Source organism: Gadus macrocephalus, chromosome 18, assembly GCF_031168955.1.
Source record: "Gadus macrocephalus chromosome 18, ASM3116895v1".
Classification (NCBI taxonomy): domain Eukaryota; kingdom Metazoa; phylum Chordata; class Actinopteri; order Gadiformes; family Gadidae; genus Gadus; species Gadus macrocephalus.
Window position 1 is genome coordinate 16,532,334 of NC_082399.1, and position 25,827 is coordinate 16,558,160.

The 25,827-nt window shown below is 42.2% G+C and overlaps 1 protein-coding gene across 1 annotated transcript; it reads right to left on the minus strand.

Moving 5' to 3' along the window:
* Nucleotides 1-467: 467 nt before the first annotated feature.
* On the minus strand, nucleotides 468-25,401 carry LOC132446830 (uncharacterized). The gene is made up of 5 exons (XM_060037300.1): nucleotides 25,142-25,401; nucleotides 24,361-24,456; nucleotides 23,709-24,058; nucleotides 3,476-3,958; nucleotides 468-476 (listed from the first exon to the last, which is right to left on the minus strand). The coding sequence occupies exons 1-5, from the start codon at nucleotides 25,344-25,346 to the stop codon at nucleotides 468-470; spliced, it is 1,143 nt and encodes a 380-aa protein (XP_059893283.1). The 5' UTR covers nucleotides 25,347-25,401.
* Nucleotides 25,402-25,827: the final 426 nt, after the last annotated feature.

Below are 25,827 nucleotides of genomic sequence, written 5' to 3' on the forward strand. Positions count from 1 at the left end.
GGTAGTAGTACAACGCCGGTGAATTTGGAAGACTAGGCTCTGGTCGTATATTCCCAAAGCGGTAAGCCAACGACCTTTCCTAAACCCTTGTCCTTGACCTCTGCGACAAACGTTGTGAAATCAAGGAAAGATGTTGAGAATTCACAAGGATTTAGGAAAAGACAACGTGGTGCTTTGAAGAACCCGATGGCCCACTAGGCTACATAACTACAATGTTCCGAAAATGGAGTCCAAAATCTGCAACAGAGAGTCCCTGTGTGAGGCTGTGTTGCTGTGGTAGTACTAGTGTGTGGCGGTAGGGGGTGCTGCTGTCATCAGAGAGAGTCCCCCTGTTAGGCTGTGTTGCTGTGGTAGTACTAGTGTGTGGCGGTAGGGGGTGCTGCTGTCATCAGAGAGAGTCCCTGTGTGAGGGTCCTTCTCCGGGGTAGTACTAGTGTGTGGTGGGGGGGTGTTCTTACCGTGTTGCTTCATGCAGGCTATATAAAGGGGGACAACACAGTGAAAATATTACTATTATTAATATTATCCATTCATGTGGTCACATGACTGGATGCTCACCCCCCCCGTCCACTCATATGTAGTCTGGCTGAACGGAAGTGGACAGCGTCTATTGCTTAGCGGCCGATTTGGCCGCGACTCCTCCCCTTCCGGTTGCTGGCGTTACCGTATTGTGCTCCCCCTCAAACTAGAAAACTAGGCAGTATGGCGAGTTTTGAAGAGGACTTTGACGGCGCTGTAAAGTTGGCATGTTTGGCTCTTTCCGTGGACACATCTCTGGACAGTATAACATTGTTTTCCAAAGAGACACATGAATAGCAGTTGGTGGTAAATGGCTATAGGCCTACAGACAAGTTTTCGAAATTGTTTGTGGAACTAGACATCCAATCTTGTTTAATTTTAACATAATGTAATTACTGATTACTGACTATCTGATTTCATTACAATGGTAGGACCACAACATAGCCTATTTTGACATTACCTTGGAGACTCCGTCTGGCAGGATTCTCCCCGGGGACGATGCGTTTGCGGTCACGACTATCACCGGTTGGTGTGGATTTGGCGCATCGTTTCACTCTGACAGCGGCATGAGCGTTTGACATGGATTTAACCAATGAACCGATCCGTTCCACTTCACAATAGCTCCTACGGTATTTCTTTAGTAGTGTTCTACAAGAACCACATATAAATGTTAAAACGTTGTTCGTTTTTATAGGTCCCGTGAGCTCCTCAAGGGCCAAAGTGTATGGTGGCTTGAAATCATCGTGACAAAGAATCAAACGATGTTTGTTCTTTTTATCTATAAAATGATCTCCACATAGGCGACATACATCGTTAATGTTTTTTTGTGGCGTTTGGGATTGAGCCATTTCTGACAGCCTCTGAACGTCAAAAGTTCCGTCAAAATAATTTCCCCCCCGGCACTATTTTGCATGGACACAACTGCTGCTTCCCGGGCTTAGCCCCGCCCTAGACGATTGTGATTGGTTTAAAGAAATAAAAACAGGCCCGCCCAGTTTCCCCACGGATAGACGGCTCGAGGTAGCGTGGCTCCAGACCATTCTACTTGCTGTAGTTTGGTCTGGCTTTGCGAGACTAACTCATATGTATCAACATTCATCCAAACTGTTTTGCAGAGGTGGGAGGTTACTCTGTCTACCTACTGAGTTACACAGGGAATAGAACCCCTGACCCTGCAGCAGGACTAGTTAGGGAGAGGTTATCTCCGAACATCTGTGTGACTGTGCCTTTCTTTCATGATATGTTTAACCTCACCTCGTAACTAAGAGGACCACAGTACTTTCCCAAGATAAATCACTAAAACACACTCAGTATCGGTTGCTTTATTTATATCAAAAAGAAGATGCAGAACAGATTAGATTATTCATTCAGCGAGAGCAAGAAGATGGTTAGTGCCATCAAATAGAAAGAGGTACTATCCAGTATAACAACCAGGAAATATGTCTTTAAAGAAAGAGCCCATATAGGGTGTTGTTACACAGATTACTTTGGCACCAGTTAGCATGTTGAGGTTCAGGTAGCAAGACTTTGCTAGCACATAGTAGATTTTCAAAGTTCTCATCTGGGACTATTAGGTACTATCTTTATTCTGTGATCAAGTTATATGGATTGACAGATTTTATAAGCAATATTGAAAAAACAAATGAAAAGTAAAGGCTCAATCATTAACATGGAGAGCGCAATTTCCATTGTAAGGTTGTGTTTAAGACTGACTAGCTCCACGGCAATTGTCATTTGGAAACGGCTCAACACTATGGGCCCTATTTTAACGGTCTGAAACGCAAGTGGGAAGCGCAAAGCGCAAGTAGCTTTGTGGGCGGTTCTACGGCGCTATCGCTATTTTACAGGCGGATAAATGACACTTGCGTCGCGGCGCAAGTGTCAAAAGGGTTGGTCTGAAGCAGCCTAATTACCCGTAGGTGTGGTTTGGGCGTAACGTCCAACAAACCAATGAGAGTGCCAGCTCCCATCCCCTTTAAGAGCCATGAGCGCATTTGAATCGGACGAGTTGATATTTTGACAGCGCGTCTGCAGTCTCCGATGAGACAGATGCACATGAATTTCAAACTGCAAATGGCTCAGTTTATTGCCAAATAATATGGCCTAATTTACACATGGAATAAGGGGTTTTCTTCCACAACTTCCGAAATACTGAGTCTTCAAATAAATGTCGCCAAAGAAAACGTATATGATATAACATATGATATGCGGTAACTGTGGTTCTATTTAATGATATACGCAATACATTATAAACATTGTTTCTTATCAGTATTGTATGCTATCCTAATATGCATGTGTCCCCGCGGTAATAGACATTGCCATTGATTGTATTATGCGTTACGTGTTTAGTTTGCGTGTGTTTAAACAGAGCACACACGCGTGCCCGCATTCATTCATTCTTTTTAACACTCACTCGCGGTAAAACAATGTTTTTCACGATCAAATACTCATCAATCCTAAAAGTTATGGGCATGTAGGCCTACACGATGTCTGTGTCAAGAAAATATGTTTTTGCTGTACGGTGTTTGCAGATGCATTGATTTAAAAGTACAACTTATTACCGCTGCATCAGCTGTTATTTCCCAAATAATTTACCAAGAATGTGCGGCTAGGTAGATGAGAGAAGCAAAGTGTATGCGCGAGGTGCACAAGCAATCCGTATGCATCGCATGCGCATGTATGCATCCGCCCTTAAAATAGCATCTGAACAACGCGCCACTGACTTTAAACCAGGTATTTCGATGTCATTAGCGCAATGGTATTCAGCAACGGCAAAATAGCGTTTGCGCCAGAACACGCCTCCTCCTTCCGCCGAACCGCCCCCTGGGGCGCATGATCAATCCCTAATTTACCAGCGAGTGGCGCTGGTGGGAAAAGAACGCTCTGCGCCAGTTGTAAACTAGCAACGACACATGCGCCAGTGACTAAGTCACTTGCGCCGGATGCAAGATAGGGCCCTATGAGTATCTCTCAGTTGTAGTAAAGTTTTGGTCTCTAGCCTAGGAGTATTTGCATTGTTGTCACCCCAGTGTGCGGATGTTAACCATTTTCCACTATCTTTGTTAAAGCAACAAAATGCTGTCCAGAGAATTGTTGGTATATTGACCTTGTTGTTGAGTGGTGGTGTGTTAGCACTGGGAATCGCTCCTGTCACAACGAATGCTTCAATTTGGTCGTTTTGGTTGTAGCATAATTCATCCATCCGATCTTTTACGTTTTCCTCCATTCTGCCCCAGCTCCCGACATTGAATGTTTTATCTTGTGGCACTGCATTGGTCATGGTGAACGTGGATTCCTGAACAACTTTGTCGCTTGCATGAGAACTTGGAAACAAATGCCCTTTATTATAAGTTTTACTCTTGTAGTCTATTAGGGAAGCCTGGTGTGTTGGTTTCTTCATTTTTCTCATGTTCACTTCTGTACTCGTTGCAGTTTCAAGCTGCAAAGAAGAGAGAAATCAAGGTTCATTTAAGTTGCCCCCTCTAAATTTGTTATAGTTCAATACCCAACGTAACATCACGCCATTAACAACAACAGCTACTATTTTAGTTACATACTTTATTATCAGTTAACTAAGGTCATTATCTTAGTTACAAATTGCATATTAAATTACCTGTGGCTCCCCCTTCCAAGTGGCACTGGGTCTGTCCACTGTGTGTCCTGTGTATCTATATGCAGAAAACACTGGGATCTTCTTATCTGTGTCATAGAGCGTCATGAACCTCCTGGTATTATAGAATGTTTGGCAAATGGGCTTGTAGCGATTCTGGTCCTGAATGGTTCCGTGCTGCAGGACTCCTGGTATTTCTGGTGGGGTTTCTTCCAGGAAGAATTTAGCACAGTCGCTGACTGATCTCACCACCTCAGTGGCTGTAGGATCCATGGACACGAGAAGCAGAATGACAAGAGCCAATGGACAGCCACCGTGTGGGTGATGTGATGACATCATCACAAGCTGCAGATCTGCAGAGCAGGAAAACAGTGAACCTGATGAGTGGATGTCCAACTAACATCAAGCAATTATTTGAATCAGAATAATATCAATTACAAATGTACAGATCAAGATTCAAACATGTTTTCTAGATATTAACCCATCGTTTATTTACAAATATGATTCTGATGCAGACACACAATTGACCATTTATATATCAGATGTGAAGAAATCCAATTCTTTACCATTCTGTATTTATTAATCACCTACTGGATACGTGTGAACGTTTAAATTCTAGCTGAATTGAAGAGTGAAGAGTGCATTAAAGACTCACGGGATTCCAGCTGATATTTGGTGTGGGTTCTCTGAATGATATTGTCCAACAGTCGTCGGCAATGTGAACCACAAGTGCGTTGGTCCACCCCTTTGATTCCTCTTTTAAATTGATAGACGACAGGGCGTGTCCTAAGATTGAACAAGATCATGTGCAATTGTATTATGGTCTAGTTCACATATTATAACATTTGATATGGTCTTGTTAACAAATTGTAAGATTGCTCTAAACTAATTTGGTTTAGTTAACTAATTGCAATTTACTATGAAATGATATGATCTAGTTAACATATTCTAATATTCAGGTATTTAAATTGTGTACCGGATTTCATACCTGATTTCAACAGAGTTGTTATTGAGAAATTTGCACACATGAAAGATCGTTGGGCCAAGTTCCTCTATAAATGAAGGTCTGATAGCTTGCTTGATAGTAAGCTATGTTCGTTTGTTTGATGTTGCCGAATTGCGTTCTATTTTTCAGCGCCACCCGGGCGTTTCTTAGGCTTATCCATTTTCAGCTCCGTCCCGACTCCTGCGACTCCGGCCCATGCCATGAGGTCCAGCCCACCCTGGTTTCTGTTGTGATTGACAGCACTGTCAGGGCTCTCTGAGCCAGTCAGACCATGATTGATTGACGATGACAAACATAGACCAATAATATGTGTCGATGCTGGCCACACACTGCTAGCCCTCTGTTGCCCATTGGCTGGCACAATTGGAGGGAATTTAGAGAGAGAGAAAAAAACAAAACATAGCGGACCGGACCGGCCCACATTGGGTCAACGGCCCACCGGGACGATGCCCGGTATGCCAGATGGCCAGTCCACCACTTCACAACGATATAGACGTCTTTTACCGCAGATTGCAATTCTTATTGCAGCCTGCAGGGTTATGCGATAAACATACGGAGGAACCCGGTCGCGGAGCTGCCCTGCCCCAACATTGCATGGCCCCGTCCACACGAAGCCGAAACAGGCGAAACCGTTACGGTTTCGATCTATCCGGTTTCGGAGTATCTCCGTAAAGACGGAGTCAAGCGAAACTGGGTAGATCTGTAGAAACGCTGTAGTACACATTCCAGGCCTATAAGAGGCGCTGCTTCAGCTACAGAAATCCAGCAGAAAAATAAATAAGAAGAGGAGGCGAGCATGCGCATAAAGGGTGAGACTCCGCGGGCTCAACAGTCATTGGCTAGAGGGTCGAGCGATGACGTCATGGTTTACGGTTTCAGTCATTTTCAGGCGTCCACACGAATCCAAAACGAAACCGGGTAGATTTGAAACCACCTCCGAGGGTGGTTTCAGAAGTTTACGGTTTCGGTCAGCGGTTTCGCCGGCTTCGTGTGGACGGAAGGCCGAACCGTACAAGACCTTTGCGGTTTCGCCATGAAATCGGCTTCGTGTGGACGGGGCCTCATTCACACCCTGCAGTTCACCTCCGTCCCGCCACGATTCAACGGGATTGTGGAAACAAAGCTGTCATCCAAGGATCAACAGCTGTCACTTTTGGCGGAGCTCCAGCAGCTTCTAGCAAAAAAAGTGATTCCCACAGTCCCGAAGGGAGAGGAAATGCAGGGATTCTATTCCCGTTATTTCCTGGTAACCAAGAAAACAGGACATATACATTCAGATATGCCCAAAATGACAGTTCACCAGTTGTATTTCTCAATCCTTGTTTCTTTCTGCCTGTAGTGCTCTGTGGATCTCCACTTCCAGCCTGCCTGCTTCACTCTCCAGCCTGAAGCTCCCGCAATCACCTCCAACCCATGCTTCATCCCTAATCACCTTTTTTTGTTAGGGTAAAGGTACCATAAAGCCTATTCCTCTACTATCTTAGGACTGGTTCTGTGATTTCTTCTTTTTCTAGTAATTATCTTCCTGCGAACAAATTAGCTTCATCGTCAAACCCAGACTTTCTGTATTTGGTAAGGTTACTTTTGGCACTGTCAATGAGCCTAACAGCAATAGCAAGCTGCATGGAACTTGATTGAAGTAGCTTGTTCCCCTGGTTTGTGATGGTAAGAAGTTCACACCACACAACAGAGCAAATCAAAAATCGAAGTGAGGCTACTTACTCGGCAAAAGCTTGAGCCTCCACTTTTGCCACTGGATCCTTTACAGCCTCCCTAGCCTCCAGGAGAGCATCTCTCACTTTCTTTGTTTGATTCCGGACAGCTGTTACACTCTTAAGCCTGCTCTCCAATCTAACATCACTCCAAGATTTCAGTGTCAGTTGGACATGCTTTGTCAAAATGGCCCATCGCTGGGTGGCCCCTGAAAAGAAATTGAATAACTTTTGCAAATAGCCAAAGTAGCCAGTGGCATCTTGGGAGGACTTGGCAGCATCAGCTATGACGAGATTCATGGTGTGAGCTCCACAAGGAACAAACAATGCTCTTGTGTTTAATTGTAGAAGTCTAGCCTGAACACCTTGCTTCTTCCCCTTCATGTTGGCTCCATTGTCATAGGCCTGTCCTCGACAATTTTTCGAATGGAATGCCAACATATTAGCTTCATCTATTATACTAAAATAAATGTAATACTCTGGACAGTGTATAATCTGTATGTAACCCCATGTAACCAAGTCTTAAAATGAACAGCCTGGCATTTCACAGTGAGAATTGGTCTGACAACATGGACTTCCTATTGAAAAACATGAGGTGGGCTTTAATGGAACATAGTCGGCTTATGGTTCCATAGTTATTTCTGGTGAAAAAAAGATGATTCATTACCTTTCAAATGAAATAAATATATATAAAGGTTTGCATGGAGCCTAAATAACCTGTCGACTAAGCACTATAGTAATTGTTATTTATTCAACGTTTAAGTCAAGTCTCATTCAAAGTTACAAAACATTTTATAATGTATGTATTCATAGATTAATCTATTACTAATCAGATAACATTTAGGTTATGTCCTTGACATGTCTAATTCTTTAGCAGTGCATCACCGAATACGGCTAATGGTTTCACCATGAGATTAGCTCAGTGCGCTCTCTCATGAAACTCCTCTATGTACTTATTAAACAAGTGGTTGAAAATATCAAAATTCTATGTTTTCTGAGTAGGTCCATTAGATTAAAGCCGAATTGCGTTCTGTATAGGCCTGGGCCAGGCACGTGCCGTCCATATGGGCATGTAGTGGCTAAAGCTCCATTGTTGTGATCAGTAAATATCTCTAAACATATTCAGTCACTTAAATTAAACTCATGAAACTCCTCTATGTACTTATTAAACAAGTGGTTGAAAATATCAGAAATTTTCTGAGTAGGTCCATGAGATTGATGCACTTGGGTGGGTTTTACTCAACATTGGCAAATGTGATGGGTATGCAATAAAAAAAATTATGGAAATAAGAACTAGCTGGATTTTGTGTCCTTGTTGTGATGGTGCAGGTGTTTCTTTGTGTGTGTGTTGTAAAAAAGACAAAACGTCAATGAATATATTCATTGCCAAATCGTTTATGTGTCTAGTTATATAGACGAAGCCAACACATTGCAGGAGAGATTCTTTAGTTTTCAAACAAATTGATGGAGGCACGACCGCAGAGGCCATCTCTAATGTACTTCTGCAACAGTTGGGTGTTGTTTGTTCAGCGGAGAATGAGGTGGACAGAGACAGACTGATGGCACATATGATGGAGCAAGTGTGATGCGAGGAGCAAAAGGTGGAGTGAGGAGTAAGGTTTAGGACATTTATCCCAATGCCCACTTTATAGGTTACACACACCAACTGAATTTGGTTATGCAACAGGCCGTTTCCTCAATTACGCCTGTGCGTGGCTTCTTCTCCGACATCAGCGGCTTTTCTTCCTTTTTTCACGTTCCCCAAAGGGAACTGCCACTTTGGACAGCATTGTAGCAAGGAGGTAGCCACGGGCACCCCGGACACGCTGGAACTTTCATAGTCATGCAGTCAGTACAGTGTATGAGAATTAAGATCTCTTGCTGGAATGCTTTAATACAATTTGAGTATCTCCAGAATTTGATGCAATCTCATTCAGAGAAGCAAAGGGCTACTGCCGAATGATGGGTGACAAAGAATTCCTTTTTTACCATGAGCTGTTCCATACCATACTGTCCTGTGTATATACGCTCTTTGCACAGCTTAATAGGAGTAAGATTGATGTGGTGCATACTCAAAGGATCGTAGAACACGTTGTCAGCTTAATTTCAAAAGTTAGTGATTCAGTGCCTTCTATTTGTGTGCAATTCAGTCCTGACGCGCCTCGACGTGGTGGTGCTCCAAACTTGCCGAAAATTGGATATGAAGGGTTTGACACTGTAATTGCCAATGCAAAGGATAGATTTACATTTACTGGACACTTGGCTGCCGCTGTACTGTTTGACAGTGAGCGTTTTGCTGTATACACTAGGGCCCGACCGATATTGATTTTTGAGTGCCGATGCCGATTATTTTTAGAGAAAAATTACGATTACGATTTAATCGGCCGATTAAAAACAAAACAAAAAAAAGCATATAAAACAGAGTTTTTGATACCTTAAATATACTATAAACACTTTTGACGAATATGTGAATTGAATGCAGAACCTTTGAGTGTTTTAGAATACATTTACAGTCAAAAATGAGTGTAATGTAAAATGTAAAATAAATAACTAACTCCCAATGTGCTGCGCTCGTGAGCAGTGACTAACACGTGCGTGCTGAGCAGTATGGTCTCACCGTTTGAGTCTACAGTATAACAAATTAACATGGCCTGGGACCTAAAGAAAAACAGGCACAACATGCTCAAACAACGCGTCTTGTGTACATTGGTGAGGTGAGCGCGCAGCTGCCTGAGCGAGCGTGCTTTCATGTTGTACGGTAAAATTCAATCTCCACTTTTTTACTCCAGCCAAATTTGTTAGTTAGCAAGGCGAGTAGGAGCGCAATCTGCAGGATACTAAGCGCAATAACATTTCAAAAAAATAAAAAAATAAAAAATAAATAAAATTGGTTGCAATCGGCGTCTTTTTGGCATATGTTGATTATTTTCAAAAAGGCTATAATCGACCGATTAAATCGGCAGGCCGATGAATCGGTCGGGCCCTAGTATACACAGAAGATTTCCCCACAGCAGCCCTCTGAAAGGCAGTTGATGCCTATCCAATGTTGAGCAAACCAGATCATGCAGCAGCGCAATGGCATTGTTTCTGTATATTCTTGCGTTCTGTATAGGCAGGGCCGGCGCTAGCCATTTGGGTGCCCTAAGCACAAATGCATTGTGGTGCCCCCCAAAAATGGACATCAATTCAGTAATTGTCAGTACATTTCTCTTTATTTCCAAAATAACTTCAACATGTAATGTTTGCAAATAAATAAGAGAAATTAAAATCTTGATAAAAGACTACACTAATTGTGCATTAACAATAGCACCAAACATTTAAATAAACAAAATAATACAGTGCCTACAGAGGGACACGTCTGCATTTCCTGGCTGCAAAATCAGCAATCAGGTCATCATATGACAGTTTCTGAGCCACGTCTCGATTGATGCTGATGACGGCCAGTCTATTTAAATGCTCCTGCCCCATCGATGAACGCAGGTATGTTTTAATGAGCTTGAGTTTTGAAAAGCTTCGCTCAGCAGAGGCAACTGTGACGGGGAGAGTCAGTGCAATTCGCAAAGCAATCCACAGATTAGGATACACCTCTTGGAGCTGATTGTCATGAAGAAATGTCAGCATTTCCAAGGCAGATGTCTTTGGTGGTAGCTGAGGAAGGTTGATGATTTCCTGCAGCATCTCAGGTCCATCAATGTCAGCTGTTCCCTTTTCCGTAAGTGTCTTGTGTACTTCATTGCAGTGTTTTTTTAAGTCCTCCTTGGACATTCCATTAACTTTGCTGAAATCAGGCAGCACTCCATATTTTTCTTTGACTTGATTCATGGTCTCAAACCTCTCCTGCAGTGACATTAAAGAAGAGTCCACAACACTATTGAAAAATGTGACCTCAAGCTTTTTAAGGGCATCATTCAGTCTTTTCTGCTTAAGCTCTGGTTCTATATTCAGGGCCTCACAGAGTTCCTTAGCAGTTGACACAGCCTCGTCAAACCCAGACTTTCTGGATTTGGTGAGGTTACTTTTGGCACTGTCAATGAGCCTAACAGCAATATCAAGCTGCATGGAACTTGATTGAAGTAGCTTGTTCACCTGGTTTGTGATGGTAAGAAGTTCACACCAGACAACAGAGCAAATCGAAATGAGGCTACTTCCTCTGCAAAAGCTTGAGCCTCCACTTTTGCCACTGGATCCTTTACAGCCTCCCTAGCCTCCAGGAGAGCATCTCTCACTTTCTTTGTTTGATTCCGGACAGCTGTTACACTCTTAAGCCTGCTCTCCCATCTAACATCACTCCAAGATTTCAGTGTCAGTTGGACATGCTTTGAAGTCAGGTTCTTTACAAAGAAAGGTGAGAGGCCTGGGCCAGGCGCGTGCCATCCATATGGGCATGTAGTGGCTAAAGCTCCATTGTTGTGATCAGTAAATATCTCTAAACATATTCAGTCACTTAACCACTCTATGACAGAAAAAACGAGGTCTACGCGTGTTTACTGTGTTGAATCGACGGTAGAAAAACAGTGTGTTCGCTCCGTCTTTACTGAATGAAACAAATTATACAAATTCAGTTTTATTCTCCCTAAATGCGCGAATCCCTACGGCATAACAGCGCGCTCTGAAGCAACTAATATATCCTATGGATCTCTAAAAAATCTAAGCAATGAAAGTTTAATGGGACTGCGACTGACTCCATTGATTGCTAAACCGTAATGCTTTAATGAAACGAATAGTATACATCTTCCAGCTACTAGTGTGATTATTATTATACATTATTATACATTATACAACAGCGCCCCCTTGTGTCCCGGGGGGCCTTATGATATCATTACATCTCCCCTTTTCTATGGTGACTTAAACGTTTGTGCTCACCTTTCTTTGTAAAGAACCTGACTTCCTTGTTTTAGTTTTTTCTCCCTCTCTTTCTTTTCCTTTCTCTTCTGAGAGCCAGACTTTAACTTCTGTAGTTGTGACATGTTGCCGCATCTCCATCCAGATAAAAGTCTCACCGTTAGCAAGGTGCGGTATTCTGTTCCCCGAACGAAGCCTTCTAGGCAGCGCATAGGGTTAGGTAAGGCATTCAGTAGTGATGGTTAAGGTAATGTTTAAGGGGCGGTGAGAGCCTTCCGAAGTCTACGTTAGGGGCATAATGCCCAATCGAGCTGTGAAATCAGTTGTGTGGACTGAACTATTTTGGGCTTTTTGGAAGAGGTGTTTAGAGCTGTTCACTTTTTTGGAATACAATATGTAGCCTAATAAACTAATACGCTAAGCTTGCATTTAGATCAATATTCATCATGACGTATAGTTATGTAATAAAAAAAAAATATATATATACTTTTAAAACAAAAATCTAAACTTCCCATGGGCCCCTCTCTGCCTTGCCCCCCCCCCCCCAGGACTGCCTCACTTTCCCCCGCAGACCGTCGACCCTGGTTACAAATAAAATATTTAACTAACCCTGTCTTCAGCACCCTTGGGGAATAGACTGACGTTTGGAGTTTTGTGAGTCCTGTGTATTTATATGCAAAAAACACTGGGATTTTCTTATCTGTGTCATAGAGCGTCATGAACTTCTTAATGTTGCTGTATTTTTGGCAAATGAGCTTGTAGCGAACGTCCATACATTTCTTCTGCTCCAACTTTCCTGGTATTTCTGGTGGGGTTTCATCCAGGAAGAATTCATCACATTCGCTGACTAAGGTCACCACATAAGTGGCTGTAGGATCCATTGACACGAGAAGCAGAATGACAAGAGCCAATGGACAGCCACCAGTCACCGATGACATCATCACAGGAGAGCCTGCAGAGCAGGAAAACAGTGAACCAAATGAGTGGATGTCCATCTAAATTACAAATGTACAGAAAAAGATTAAAATGGGTTTTTGTGTAAATATACGAATAGTGAATTCACAAATATTTATTGTGATCCAGACACATAGTTTATAATATAAATATCAGATGTGAATAGATCCAATTCTTTATCTGATCCTTTATCACTGGATTCATGTGAGCGTTAAAATCATTGTGTGTAGTAGAAGCAAGTGAAACCAGGTTGGCAGAGTTGGTGAAGAGTTAAAACTTATGGATTCCAGAAGATATTTGAAATACTGATATCAGCCCTGATGTCCCTTAAACGACTCGACTCAATACACATCCCAAATGACCATTGCAGATATCCCTCATTCAGTTTTGATAGTCCAAATAAAAGTTGCAGTTATCTCAAACTTCATTATGACTAGTTCAAACTGTTTTGCATGACGTTGCTCTTGCAAGACTAATGCTTTGCTGGGACAAGAGCCAATGGGAAAATTAATATTGGCCCCGCAGGTGGGGGATAAGCGTCTGTCTGCGTCTGCGTCTGTCTGCCTCTCCGGTAGAGGTCTGTCTGTCAGCTAGAGGTCTTTTTGTCAGCTAGAGGTCTGTCTGTCTGTCAGCTAGAGGTCTGTCTGTCTGTGAGCTAGAGGTCTGTCCGTCTCTCAGGTAGAGGTAATAATAATAATAATAATAATAATAATAATAATAATAATAAAAATAATAATGGATTGAATTTATATAGCGCTTTTCTAGACTCTCAAAGACGCTTTACAGTGAAGGGGGGACCTCACTAACCACCACCTGTGTGTAGCACCCACTTGGGTGATGCACGGCAGCCAATCTGCACCAGAACGCTCACCACACACCAGCATGAGGTGGAGAGTGAGGGAATTGATGAGTCAGCCAATTATACAGGAGGATGATTAGGGGGCCAGATTGAATGAGCCTGGTTGGGCCAGGACACCGGGGAAACCCCTACTCTTTGCATTAAGTGTCCTGGTATCTTTAATGACCTCAGTGAGTCAGGACCTCAGTTTTACGTCTCCTCCGAAGGACGGCGCCTTCCACAGCACAGTGTCCCCGTCACTGCACTGGGCATCGGGATTGATGTTAAGGCCAGAGGGGAGAGTGCCACATATTGGCCGCCACCCGACACCACTTACAGCACCTGATATTCCCAGGCGGTCTCCCATCTAAGGCCCCACCATGCTTAGCTTCCGAGATGAGACGAGATCGGGCGTGTCCATGGTGGTAAGGCCGCCAGGTCTGTCTGTCTCTCAGGTAGAGGTCTGTCTGTCAGCTAGAGGTCTGTCTGTCTCTCAGTCAGAGGTCTGTCTGTCAGCTAGACTCCGAGGTCTGTCTGTCTCTCAGGTAGAGCTCTACTATCTTCTGTCTGTCTCTCAGGTAGAGGTCTGTCTGTCTCTCAGTCAGAGGTCTGTCTCTCAGGTAGAGGTCTGTCTGTCTGTCAGTCAGAGGTCTGTCTCTCAGGTAGAGGTCTGTCTGTCTGTCAGGTAGTGGTCTGTCTGTCTCTCAGGTAGAGGTCTGTCTGTCTGTCAGGTAGAGGTCTGTCTGTCTCTCAGGTAGAAGTCTGTCTGTCTCTCAGTCAGAGGTCTGTCTGTCTCTCAGTCAGAGGTCTGTCTGTAGAGGACTGTATTGGTAGAGGAATAGGTAGAGGACTGTATTGATTAAGGCTGCATTGATTCTCAAAATAAAGAGGTCTAAACTCTATAATTTGTTAAAATATTCTGGAGCATCATTCATAGTATTTTTGTATACAATTAATTTGAGTTTACCCTTTTTGCCTATTTTTAGTGTCCTTATTTCAACAGTTCTTGATCATCTTCAATTTGTGGATGGATGTAGACCATATTTTATGATATTTGTGTTTTAACTGTTGTAAGTTATGTGCCTTGGTTTGGGCTTACTATTTGAACAGCTTGGGACCAGGGCCGGATTAACAAATCATAGGCCCCTGGGCACAAATGTCTGAAGGCCCCCCCCCCCCCTCCCCGAAAAAAATCAGGAAAAAAAAATTCTATCTATTTTTTTTATTATTATTATTTTAACACACACACATAATGACACATAAAGTGTAGCCGGCTTGGTCTTACTCCGCCGACTACTGTGTTGTGTTCAGGTGCATAGATATCACAGGACGCTGCAGGTTATGGGAGGGGGGTTAACTGTCACATTAGGCCACTATATTGTTCAGAATCATTATATTGCTGTTCTTATGACATTCGTTTTAATAATGAATTTTAAATGAATACCCTATTTAATAATACCATGTATAACTATTTTAAGAGTACAAACATTCATAAAAAAAAAATAAAATAAAATAAAATCTTTCGTGTGGTGCCCCCCCACTGGCTGGGAATGGTTGGGGCCCTGGGCACAGTGCCGTGGGCCCTAATGGTAGATCCGGCCCTGCTTGGGACACTGTGTTGTTGCAATGGAGTAACCAGGAAAGTGAGACAAAGATCATAGGATGGTAAGTCTTTTGCTCAAAGCAGAAGCTGATAGGAATTTATATAAATATGTTAACTATAAATATCAGTTTATAGTGGTATTACAATATGTTTACTAGACCATCTCAGTTTATATTCAATTAACCAACTACTAGACCATGTCCTTTTTTAGTTATATCAAAGAATGTTAACTACACCCCGTCAATTGACAATTGGCCACCAGGCCGCAGAGATTAGGTTAGCGACCAAAATAAAATACACCCACGGGATACGGAGCACACGACTCAACATGCCACGGCCTCACAGGTTTGTCCATTGGTGGCTTTGCGTTTCATCCCAATAGCAGTCGTCTATCACATTTACAGTCCTTTATCACACTTATGATCCTTTGCCACACTGAAGAGTCCTGTATCACATTGATTGTCCTTTGTGACATTTACAGTCCCATATCACACCAAAGGTCCTTTAAGATCGGACGCCTAGCGAATAAACCATGGCGAAAAAAGCACATTACATGTAAGGCAATTTTTTTGTAAATATTTTATTGACCGACAGAATCCCGATGAACAAATGCAATCAATGTAAAAGGAACTTTACATTCCTGTGTCACACTTACAGTCCTTTACCAAGCAAACAGTCCTGTATCAGTCCTGTAGAAAGTATTTACGATTGTATCTTACCTATAGGCGAAAAGGCCAATCTGTGACATTGTCCAATTGACATTTCATTTTTCATTTATTTATGAGGACATTTATTTATGTGCACATTAATCTACATTTCTGTAAATATGCCAGTGTTGGCCAGCAGGCAAATATTCAACTATAGTCCTTTGGCAAGATGTTAAGCTAGGCACAGGATGAAAAAACAAATAAGAATACAGACAGCAACAGATAACAAAACCTATAACATGATAACATGAAACAATGATAATCTTGCTGGTGAAAAAGACTGATGGATTCAACACTCAACCTTTAGAGCCTAGCGAAGACGAGCTTAGGTTCCGTCCTTTCAACAAGCTAGCACTCTTTTGGAGAAGATTTGTCTACAATACTACAGTGAACTGTTGCGACCGTTACAACTGTACATTCACGTACCGCAATGCAAGTAAAAATTGACTTGTAGCACCGGCTGCAAGCAAGGTGATCAATACACATAACAGATCTGTCTTTTATCACACATGCAGTCCTCTACCCCACTAACAGGTCTTTATGACATTACCAGTCGAGGGGGAGAGGAAGGAAGGGAGGACAGAGGGTGAGACAAGAGAGAGGGCGGGAGGAGAGAGCAGGTGGGAGGAGCAGGATGAGAGATTGGGGGAGGAGAGACTTGTAATAGCAACAATAATACTACTATTATATAATAATTGTGTGTGTGTGTGTGTGTGTGTGTGTGTGTGTGTGTGTGTGTGTGTGACTTCAAGTACCTTTGAGAACATCAACATGGACGGACTGATTGAGTGTGTTACTATAGTCACAGTATCTGTGTACGCCAAGGTGTGTGTATGTTAACATGTGTGCGTGTGTGTGTCTGTCTGTCATGCTCTGCAGGTACTGTTTACCTTTCACCTTTGCCAGCATCCAATGGGGAGTGTCTCTCCTGACCAGGAGGTAGTGCGGTGGTGTAACAGGGCCTTTCCATGACCCGTCTAACTCCCGCCTTTATTATCTCTATATGATGACCTAGACTATCTCTTTATGAGGACCTCTACTATCTCTATATGATGACCTAGACTATCTCTTTATGAGGACCTCTATTATCTCTTTATGATGACCTAGAATATCTCTTTATGAGGACCTCGACTATCTCTTTATGAGGACCTCTACTATCTCTATATGATGACCTCTACTATCTCTGTATGATGACCTAGGCTATCTCTTTATGAGGACCTAGGCTATCTCTTTATGAGGACCTCTACTATCTCTATATGATGACCTAGGCTATCTCTTTATGAGGACCTAGGCTATCTCTATATGATGACCTCTACTATCTCTATAAGATGACCTAGGCTATCTCTTTATGAGGACCTATACTATCTCTATATGATGACCATGTCAATCTATATCTCTATATGATGACCTCTACTATCTCCTATCTCCTATGGCCCTATGTGCCTCGTGGCACATAGGGCCTTAGGTGAATGATGTATATGATGACCTACCATTTCTGTTGCTCTCTCTCAGAGGGTTTGGCCAGCCATGTGCTCCTGCCCTCTAGCTGCTTCCTCCCATTGGACACTGATCAGACTGACAGGAAGTGGGACCAATCAGACGGAGTGTCACTTCATATAACAGAGGAAGAGCCGGAGAACAGCACTGCACTGTCCTGTGGTTCTACTGCACCCTAGTACTGTGTATGTACCCTAGTATTATACTAGGGTACCCTGTATGAATACTGTGTATGCATCCTAATAATGCACTGTGTATCCATGTATCCATATCCATGCTGTATCCATGCTGTATATGTACCCTAGTACTGTACTTTGTATGAACCCTATTACTGTGTATCCTAATATTGAACTGTATACCCTGTATAAATACTGTGCATGTACCCTGTATTACAACTGTATATGTATCCTGTATGAAAACTGTATTTACCCTATTCTGTCTTTTTATTTGTAGCGTATTTGTTGGTTCTTATTAACATTATCTCTTCTCCTCCTCCCCTCCCCTCAATTTCTCCAGTACCCTGTCTCCTCCCCTCCTCATATACCCTGTCTCCTCCCCTCCTCCTCCTCCTCTCTCCTCTCCTCCTCCTCCTATACCCTGTCTCCTCCACTCCTCCCCTCCTTCTCTCCTCTCCTCCTCCAGTACCCCGTCTCCTCTTCTCCAGAACTCCTTTCTCCTCCTTCTCTCCTCTCCTCCAGTACCCCGCCTCTTCCCCTCCTCCTCCTTCTCAGGCTCAGATAGAAGATAGTGGTGGAGAAAAGAGACTTAAACAAACTTAAACAAAAATACTTCAAACTGTCAAATATGAAATAAAATGTGTCAACGATTATTTCCCTTTCTTTGTGTGGGTGTAGGAATTTATTTTGGTACTTTATTTTTGCATTATTTTTCCAGAAATGACACCATATATAATGTTACATTACCCATTTGTGACAAGGGAACCAAACAAGTCGCTGATCTGAGGTGCTCCTACAACGTGACGGTTTGCCACGCCACCGTGACGATAAGCTACGCCTGCACCCTTGTAAAGGCTGTATTATACCTCACGCCTAATCCATGTACGCATGTGCATGATGGAGGCCGTACCCTGCGTGCGTTTGGTGTGTCCTTTGTGCACGTCTCCCTGGCCTTTAGTGGATCATGTAGGCACGGTGCAATACCAAGCATGAATCATGTTCTGCGAGATGGAAACAGGAAACGGCAAAGTAGTGGTACAACACCGGTGAATTTGGAAGACTAGGCTCTGGTCGTATATAGAGCTGTGTTGAAAAAATCGATTTTCAGATTTTTAATCGATTCGCATATTAATGACCGATTATCGATTCGTACGTCCAAAGATCCATTTTTTTAATTTAAAAATATATATATATATTATTTATTTTTTTCGAATTTTATAAGTTAAACATTTATATTTTATATATTCATGGAAAATATTCATGGGATTCCCCTGAACACTTAGGGTGCTGCATATTCTTGAAAACAAATCTTGAGTGTGGTTTTAGAACAGATTTGAACATGCTCATATAGACGCCATTCAGTGCTTTTACAGTTTAAAATGTTCTGTTCTTATGTTCGCACTTTAAAGAAAAATGCTCAACGTTTACATTTTATACTTCCAGTTTGCTGTACTTCTCAGTTGATTAAGTGTGAGCAGTTTTAAAATAAAAATGCTTTTGGTAGCAACCGCTTTTGGGTGAATTCTTAATTATTTTCAAGCATAATAATAATGCACTGGTTAGTGTCCCAGTAGGAATCTACTGTTGCAGATATAGTCACCTCAATGATGTCCTCCATTTATTGTCCTGAATTATCTTTCTTGAAGGTAGATAGATTGACCCTTAACCTTTTCATCAGTCTTCCAGCCATCAGTAACTACCAATACTTGTATGATTTGCTGTTTAATATTGATATAATACTAGTTTTAATATGTTGCTTCTCTACACAGTCATGAAGTGAAGGAAACGGTTGAAATACATTTTTCATTTTTAATAACATTAACCCCCGGATCGAATCGAAATCGGATCGAATCGGAAATCAGATCAAAATCGGATCGAATCGGATGGAATCTGAGAAAATCGGAAAAAATCGATTCTGAAACATGTACGCATGTTAAAAATCGGAATCGAATCGATTCTTGAAATTTGAATCGAAACCCAGCTCTAGTCGTATATAACCAAAGCGGTAAGCCAACGACCTTTCCTAAACCCTTGTGCTTGACCTCTACGAAAAACGTTGTGAGATCAAGGAAAGATGTGGAGAATTCACAAGGATTTAGGAAAAGACAACGTGGTGCTTTGAAGAACCCGATGGCCCACTAGGCTACATAACTACAATGCTCCGAAAATGGAGTCCAAAATCTGCAACAGAGAGTCCCTGTGTGAGACTGTGTTGCTGTGGTAGTACTAGTGTGTGGTGGTAGAGGGTGCTGCTGTCATCAGAGAGGGTCCCTCTGTGAGGCTGTGTTGGTGTGGTAGTACTAGTGTGTGGCGGTAGGGGGAGCTGCTGTCTACAGAGAGAGTCCCTGTACGAGGCTGTTTTGCTGTGGTAGTACTAGTGTGTGGCGGTAGGGGGTGCTGCTGTCTTCAGAGAGAGTCCCTGTTTGAGGCTGTGTTGCTGTGGTAGTACTAGTGTGTGGCGGTAGGGGGTGCTGCTGTCATCAGATAGAGTCCCTGTGTGAGGGTCCTTCTCCGGGGTAGTACTAGTGTGTGGTGGGGGGGGTGTTCTTACCGTGTTGCTTCATGCAGGCTATATAAACGGGGACAACACGGTGAAAATATTACTATTATTAATATTATCCATTCATGTGGTCACATGACTGGATGCTCACCCCCCCGTCCACTCATATGTATCAACATTCATCCAAACTGTTTTGCAGAGGTGGGAGGTTACTCTAACTACTGAGTTAACCAGGGAATAGAACCCCTGACCCTGCAGCAGGACTAGTTAGGGAGAGGTAATCTCCTAACATCTGTGTGACTGTGCCTTTCATTCATGATATAATTAAACTAACCTGGTAACTAAGAGGACCACAGTACTTTCCCAAGATAAATCACTAAAACACACTCAGTATCGGTTGCTTTATTTATATCATAAAGAAGATGCAGAACAGATTAGATTATTCATTCAGCGAGAGGAAGAAGATGACCTGTTAGTGCCATCAAATAGCAAGACGTAGGGAGAGCCGGGTCGATTGAAACACTTTTCAGTTAAACGTCTTTTTCAAAGATGACGTTACGTATACAAATAATTTCAACATGTGATCAACAACTCACATGTGTGTTATCTTAGTTTCAAGTGTAATTTAATACATATGTTGGATGATCGAGCTGTTTTTTAACTTTGAAAGTAAGTTGACATCTGTTTCAAACGCCCCGCCTAGTCGGGACGTTTGAAACACACATGCGGGACGAATGAAACAGCATATTTTAAAAAGAAACTATTGAACTTACTCTTGTTTTTATGCAATATACCGGACAACATAGTAGTGTATTCGTCATTGCTAAAATGTCACATAATTCCGCATAATATAAATAGGTTAAAATATATTTTTGGCCCGTGCGTAATTGTGCGTAATTGTCAATATGCACATTTCGATTAAAACTCACCTTTCTTCTTTTGGACGACTAAATTTGCATTAAATTTACTTATTACCCTGTCCTAAGTCATGTTTAAGGATACACAGTTGAACATCCTTTTATTTATTTAAACAAAAACTACCACGTCAACCGGATAACATGACTCCTGTTGCGTTTGAAACAAGTGTTTCAATCGTCCTGACAGCGACTACTGACACTTAAACCTTTTTTACCTCTAAACTTCAAAACTCTGACATCGCACACTTTAACACAGGTTTAAGTACTAATTCATCTGTTGTATAGTCATATTATTATGGCATGAGACAAAAAACACAACAATTTATTACAAAAAAACTACCGCAGGAAGGATTTTAGTTAGCGGTCTCTAAAACAGGTTTGGGGGATAACATTTGAACGGTGGGACGTCATTACATGAAATTTCGTGGGGTTGGTCAGTCTTGCGTGCTGAACGTAGTGACGAAATTTGACGTGAAAGCCTTGCGTGGTTCTCGAGGAAATCGCTGTGTTTCAATCGTCCCGTGTTTCAGTCGACCCGGCTCTCCCCTACTATCCAGTATAACAACCAGGAAATATGTGTTTAAAGAAAAGCCCATATAGGGTGTTGTTACACAGATTACTTTGGCACCAGAGTTAGCATGTTGAGGTTCAGGTAGCAGGAAAGACTTTGCTAGCACATAGTCGATTTTCAAAGTTCTCATCTGGGACTTTTAGGTACTATCTTTATTCTGTGATCAAGTTATACAGATTGACTGATATTATAAGCAATATTGAAAAAACAAATGAAAAGTAAAGGCTTAATCATTAACATGGAGAGCGCAAAGAGAGAGAGAAATCAAGGTTCATTTAAAGGTTGGGTTTGCGATTTGCGAAACGCCAGCAGATTTTGAAAATACACAACTCAAATGGTCCTACCCCCTCTCCTTCAACGCTGACTTTGACTCCACCCATTCCAAGTACCTGGACGCGCAATCATGCACGAGCGCGAACAGAGATGCGCGAGCGCGAGGCAGGCTAGCGTAGGTTTTCGTTTAACAACATGGCACTACATTCAGCTGTAAGTTGCACCCAGTACCGCGGGAAGTAGGGGTGCTGGGGGTGCTGCAACACCCCCTGTCCGAGGCCCTGTCTTATCACAGAAAACGATCATTTCTAAAAACTCCGGCCAAAGTGGAGATTTCTGAAAACGCCGGTTATGTGTTGTCGTGTCAACGGGGAGAAACGGGATTTTAGGTTCTGAAGCGTCACATTATGCACCAGGAAATGCTTAACGTCATGTGAGCGCCCGCTGTACCGTATTGGTCCGAATATAAACACAAACCCCATTGTAAGACGACCTATATTTGGAAAAAAGATTTGAAGACCAGATCTTGTTTTTATGAATAAATAAATTGTATTCATTGAAATAATATACGAAAATAAAAAGGCATAGAATAAAACACTGCATTGCCACTAAACAGTAGTGCAAATAGGCCGTACTGATGTGTACACCAAAGACTATTCCTGACACTCCTCTGCCCCGCTGTGTTCGCTCTGGCTGTGGTCGCTCCGAACTGTTTCGGCCCGTGGCAAAGCGAGTCATCCTCGCTGCTGTCCAAGGCATTTTGAGACGCAGCATTTATTTAATGCTCATATGACCTAGTGCTGAAAAAACGTTATATGAAAAAGTGTGAGGGTAGCGGTGGTGCGCTAAACTTGTTCTGTGAGCAGCTGGATGTGAACCATGGTGTGAAGAAAGTGAACACAACGATCGATTTTCAACTGTGCGCGCATGCACTGGTGTAATTGAGCTGCGCTGCTATATATCTTTTTTTATCAATGTAACGAGTTGCGAGTCTAGTGCAGGCTGAGTTTTTTTTTTCCAGCACCCCCTGCTGAGAATACGTTCTCGCGGCTATGGTTGCACCAGATGTTATAAACGTTAAACGGTCACATAAATCATTACTATTTTTAGAAAATGTATGTTTGTTTCATATAATTGTATTGGAAGTCCTGGTTTTCACTAGGGTTGCTGCGGTGTGGACATTTTCACAACGAGTAATACACTCGTCTCAACACCGGTATTACCGAGTATAAACGGTATAAACTTTGAAACTATGTCAACCGCCACACAAGCAGTGTTTTTAGACCCTTCTCGTCCTTCAGTTGCCGCCAACGTTCGAAAGCAGCGCCTAGGATTATTCTTGATTTCAGTTTTTCTCTTTCAGCGTTTTTATTATCAATTACTCTCTGAAAAAGAGTTTTCCTTCTCTTTGCTGGTGGTGGTGGTGGTGGTGGTGGTGGTGGGGATGGTGGCGTCTTGTCTGCCATGGAAATTGTTTTCTACTGCTAGGTCCAAATGTGGATTAACTAGTTCCAGTAGCTACCGCAGGATAACAACAAACAGGAGCTTGCTCTGGGTCACGAGCTCTGGGTCACGAGTACTGCACGAAGGGGTCGCGCGCGGGGGAGGGGGAGTGCAGTACGACCGTTTGATTGACGTACTTACTGTCCAATGCAACGAGGTGGCAATCCAAATGATTGGCTGGAGTTTTTCGAGCCCTGCCCGTTCCACAGATGATTGACTTGTTTAATTTTCATGTCATTACTTCTAACTCAGTGGCTGTAAGCGGGTTATGATAAGGATTTCAAGTAATTTTGCAAAAATGGCCAAAAAAGCAAATTCCGTACCCAACCTTTAAGTTGCCCCCTCTAAATTTGTTATAGTTCAATACCCAACGTAACATCCCGTCATTAACAACAACAGCTACTAGTTTAGTTAAGTAGCCTACTTTATTATCAGTTAACTAAGGTCATTATCTTAGTTACAAATTGCATATTAAATTACCTGTGGCTCCCCCTTCCATATGGCACTGGGTCTGTCCACTGTGTGTCCTGTGTATCTATATGCAGAAAACACTGGGATCTTCTTATCTGTGTCATAGAGCGTCATGAACCTCCTGGTATTATAGAATGTTTGGCAAATGGGCTTGTAGCGATTCTGGTCCTGAATGGTTCCGTGCTGCAGGACTCCTGGTATTTCTGGTGGGGTTTCTTCCAGGAAGAATTTAGCACAGTCGCTGACTGATCTCACCACCTCAGTGGCTGTAGGATCCATGGACACGAGAAGCAGAATGACAAGAGCCAATGGACAGCCACCGTGTGGGTGATGTGATGACATCATCACAAGCTGCAGATCTGCAGAGCAGGAAAACAGTGAACCTGATGAGTGGATGTCCAACTAACATCAAGCAATTATTTGAATCAGAATAATATCAATTACAAATGTACAGATCAAGATTCAAACATGTTTTCTAGAAATTAACCAATCGTTTATTTAAAAATATGATTCTGATGCAGACACACAATTGACCATTTATGTATCAGATGCGAAGAAATCCAATTCTTTACCATTCTGTATTTATTAATCACCTACTGGATACGTGTGAACTTTTAAATTCTAGCTGAATTGAAGAGTGAAGAGTGCATTAAAGACTTACGGGATTCCAGCTGATATTTGGTGTGGGTTCTCTGAATGATATTGTCCAAAAAGTCGTCGGCGGTGTGAACCACAAGTGCGTTGGTCCACCCCAGAGCTATAGAGAGAGAGAGTTGCGACACGCTATGATCTCGCCGACAGGGTGGTCACGTGGTTGTCACGTGGTTCATGTAAGCCTCAATAGTTCCAAACACGCCGCGCAGTCAATGTTATTCTATGGGACGACAGCAGAGATTTCAATATTGAATGGTAAATATGAATGAAAAAAACACATACAAGTATTTGTCTGACTGTTATGGCATTATTGCATATTTGTAAATGTCAGTTTTACATTCAGAGTGGTTGGGGGACAACTGAAAGCTATCTCCAAGTATTACTTAGATACGTTTTTAAGTTTGAGGGAAAGCTTCACGTTCGTGTTAGCATACTGGCTTAACCTTAACTTTTACCCTACATCTGTATTGAAATCAAAGTAATCAAGATGTTTTACCATGATCATTTTAAGATATGAGCCACACAAAGTATCAAATATATTAAAGAATAACTCATTACGCTTGGATGAATGAAATAGTTTTTTTTTTTATTAAACAATTATTGTGACAAGAACAAGTGAGTGTGATTGTGTGAACAGATTCAACAATGGACACAGAAGGGAACACTATATAATATACTTAGGGCAAACCATTAACATATAACGTTGCAAATATACTATACTTTATGCCATTACAATACTTATAATAGTCCTGAGCAAATTCAAAATTGGTTTAGATCAATGGTCATACCATGGTTGGCTGTGCAGCGTTTGGATGCTCCAATCGGTCCGAGAAGGGTTACCACATGTATGGCTTCCCCAAGGACCAAGAGCGCAGGAAGAAATGGATGGCAATGGTCAGCCGTCAAAACGTATAAGTGACAGGGGTCAGCAACCGTCAAAAACGATGTAATGTAAGTAATGTTCACATCACTTGATAGCATTTCAAAGGGCATAATAATTCTAAGTGTTGAGAATTATGACTTTTCAATGTTATTTGAAGTGCAATGGAAACGAATCTTACAAGCCTACCACACTTTGAAGATGACCAATTCACTGCCACAAAAAGAGAAGGGATGTTGAAGCTGAGGCCCGATGCAGTCCAAACAGTTTTCATTCATCGCCCTAAGCCGAAGAGGAGGAAACCCCCTTCTGTGAGGGTGCCTCCAGAACCAAGTGCAACGGACCACACATATTTCACCAAATTAAACTTCGGTATGATCCATGCAGCTATATATTCCCCATTTCATGTAATTCAAGGATAGACTACACCCCTAATGAGATTACATAATTCATATTTGTACATTCAGTTTAAAAAACAACCAGAGGTCAGGGATTCTCTGAGGATTTGCACACAATGTAGATAATCGACAGATTTCTACCCAATTAACAATTGCCGGTAGATCCATTTATACATTTTATTGGTTTCTGATTGTA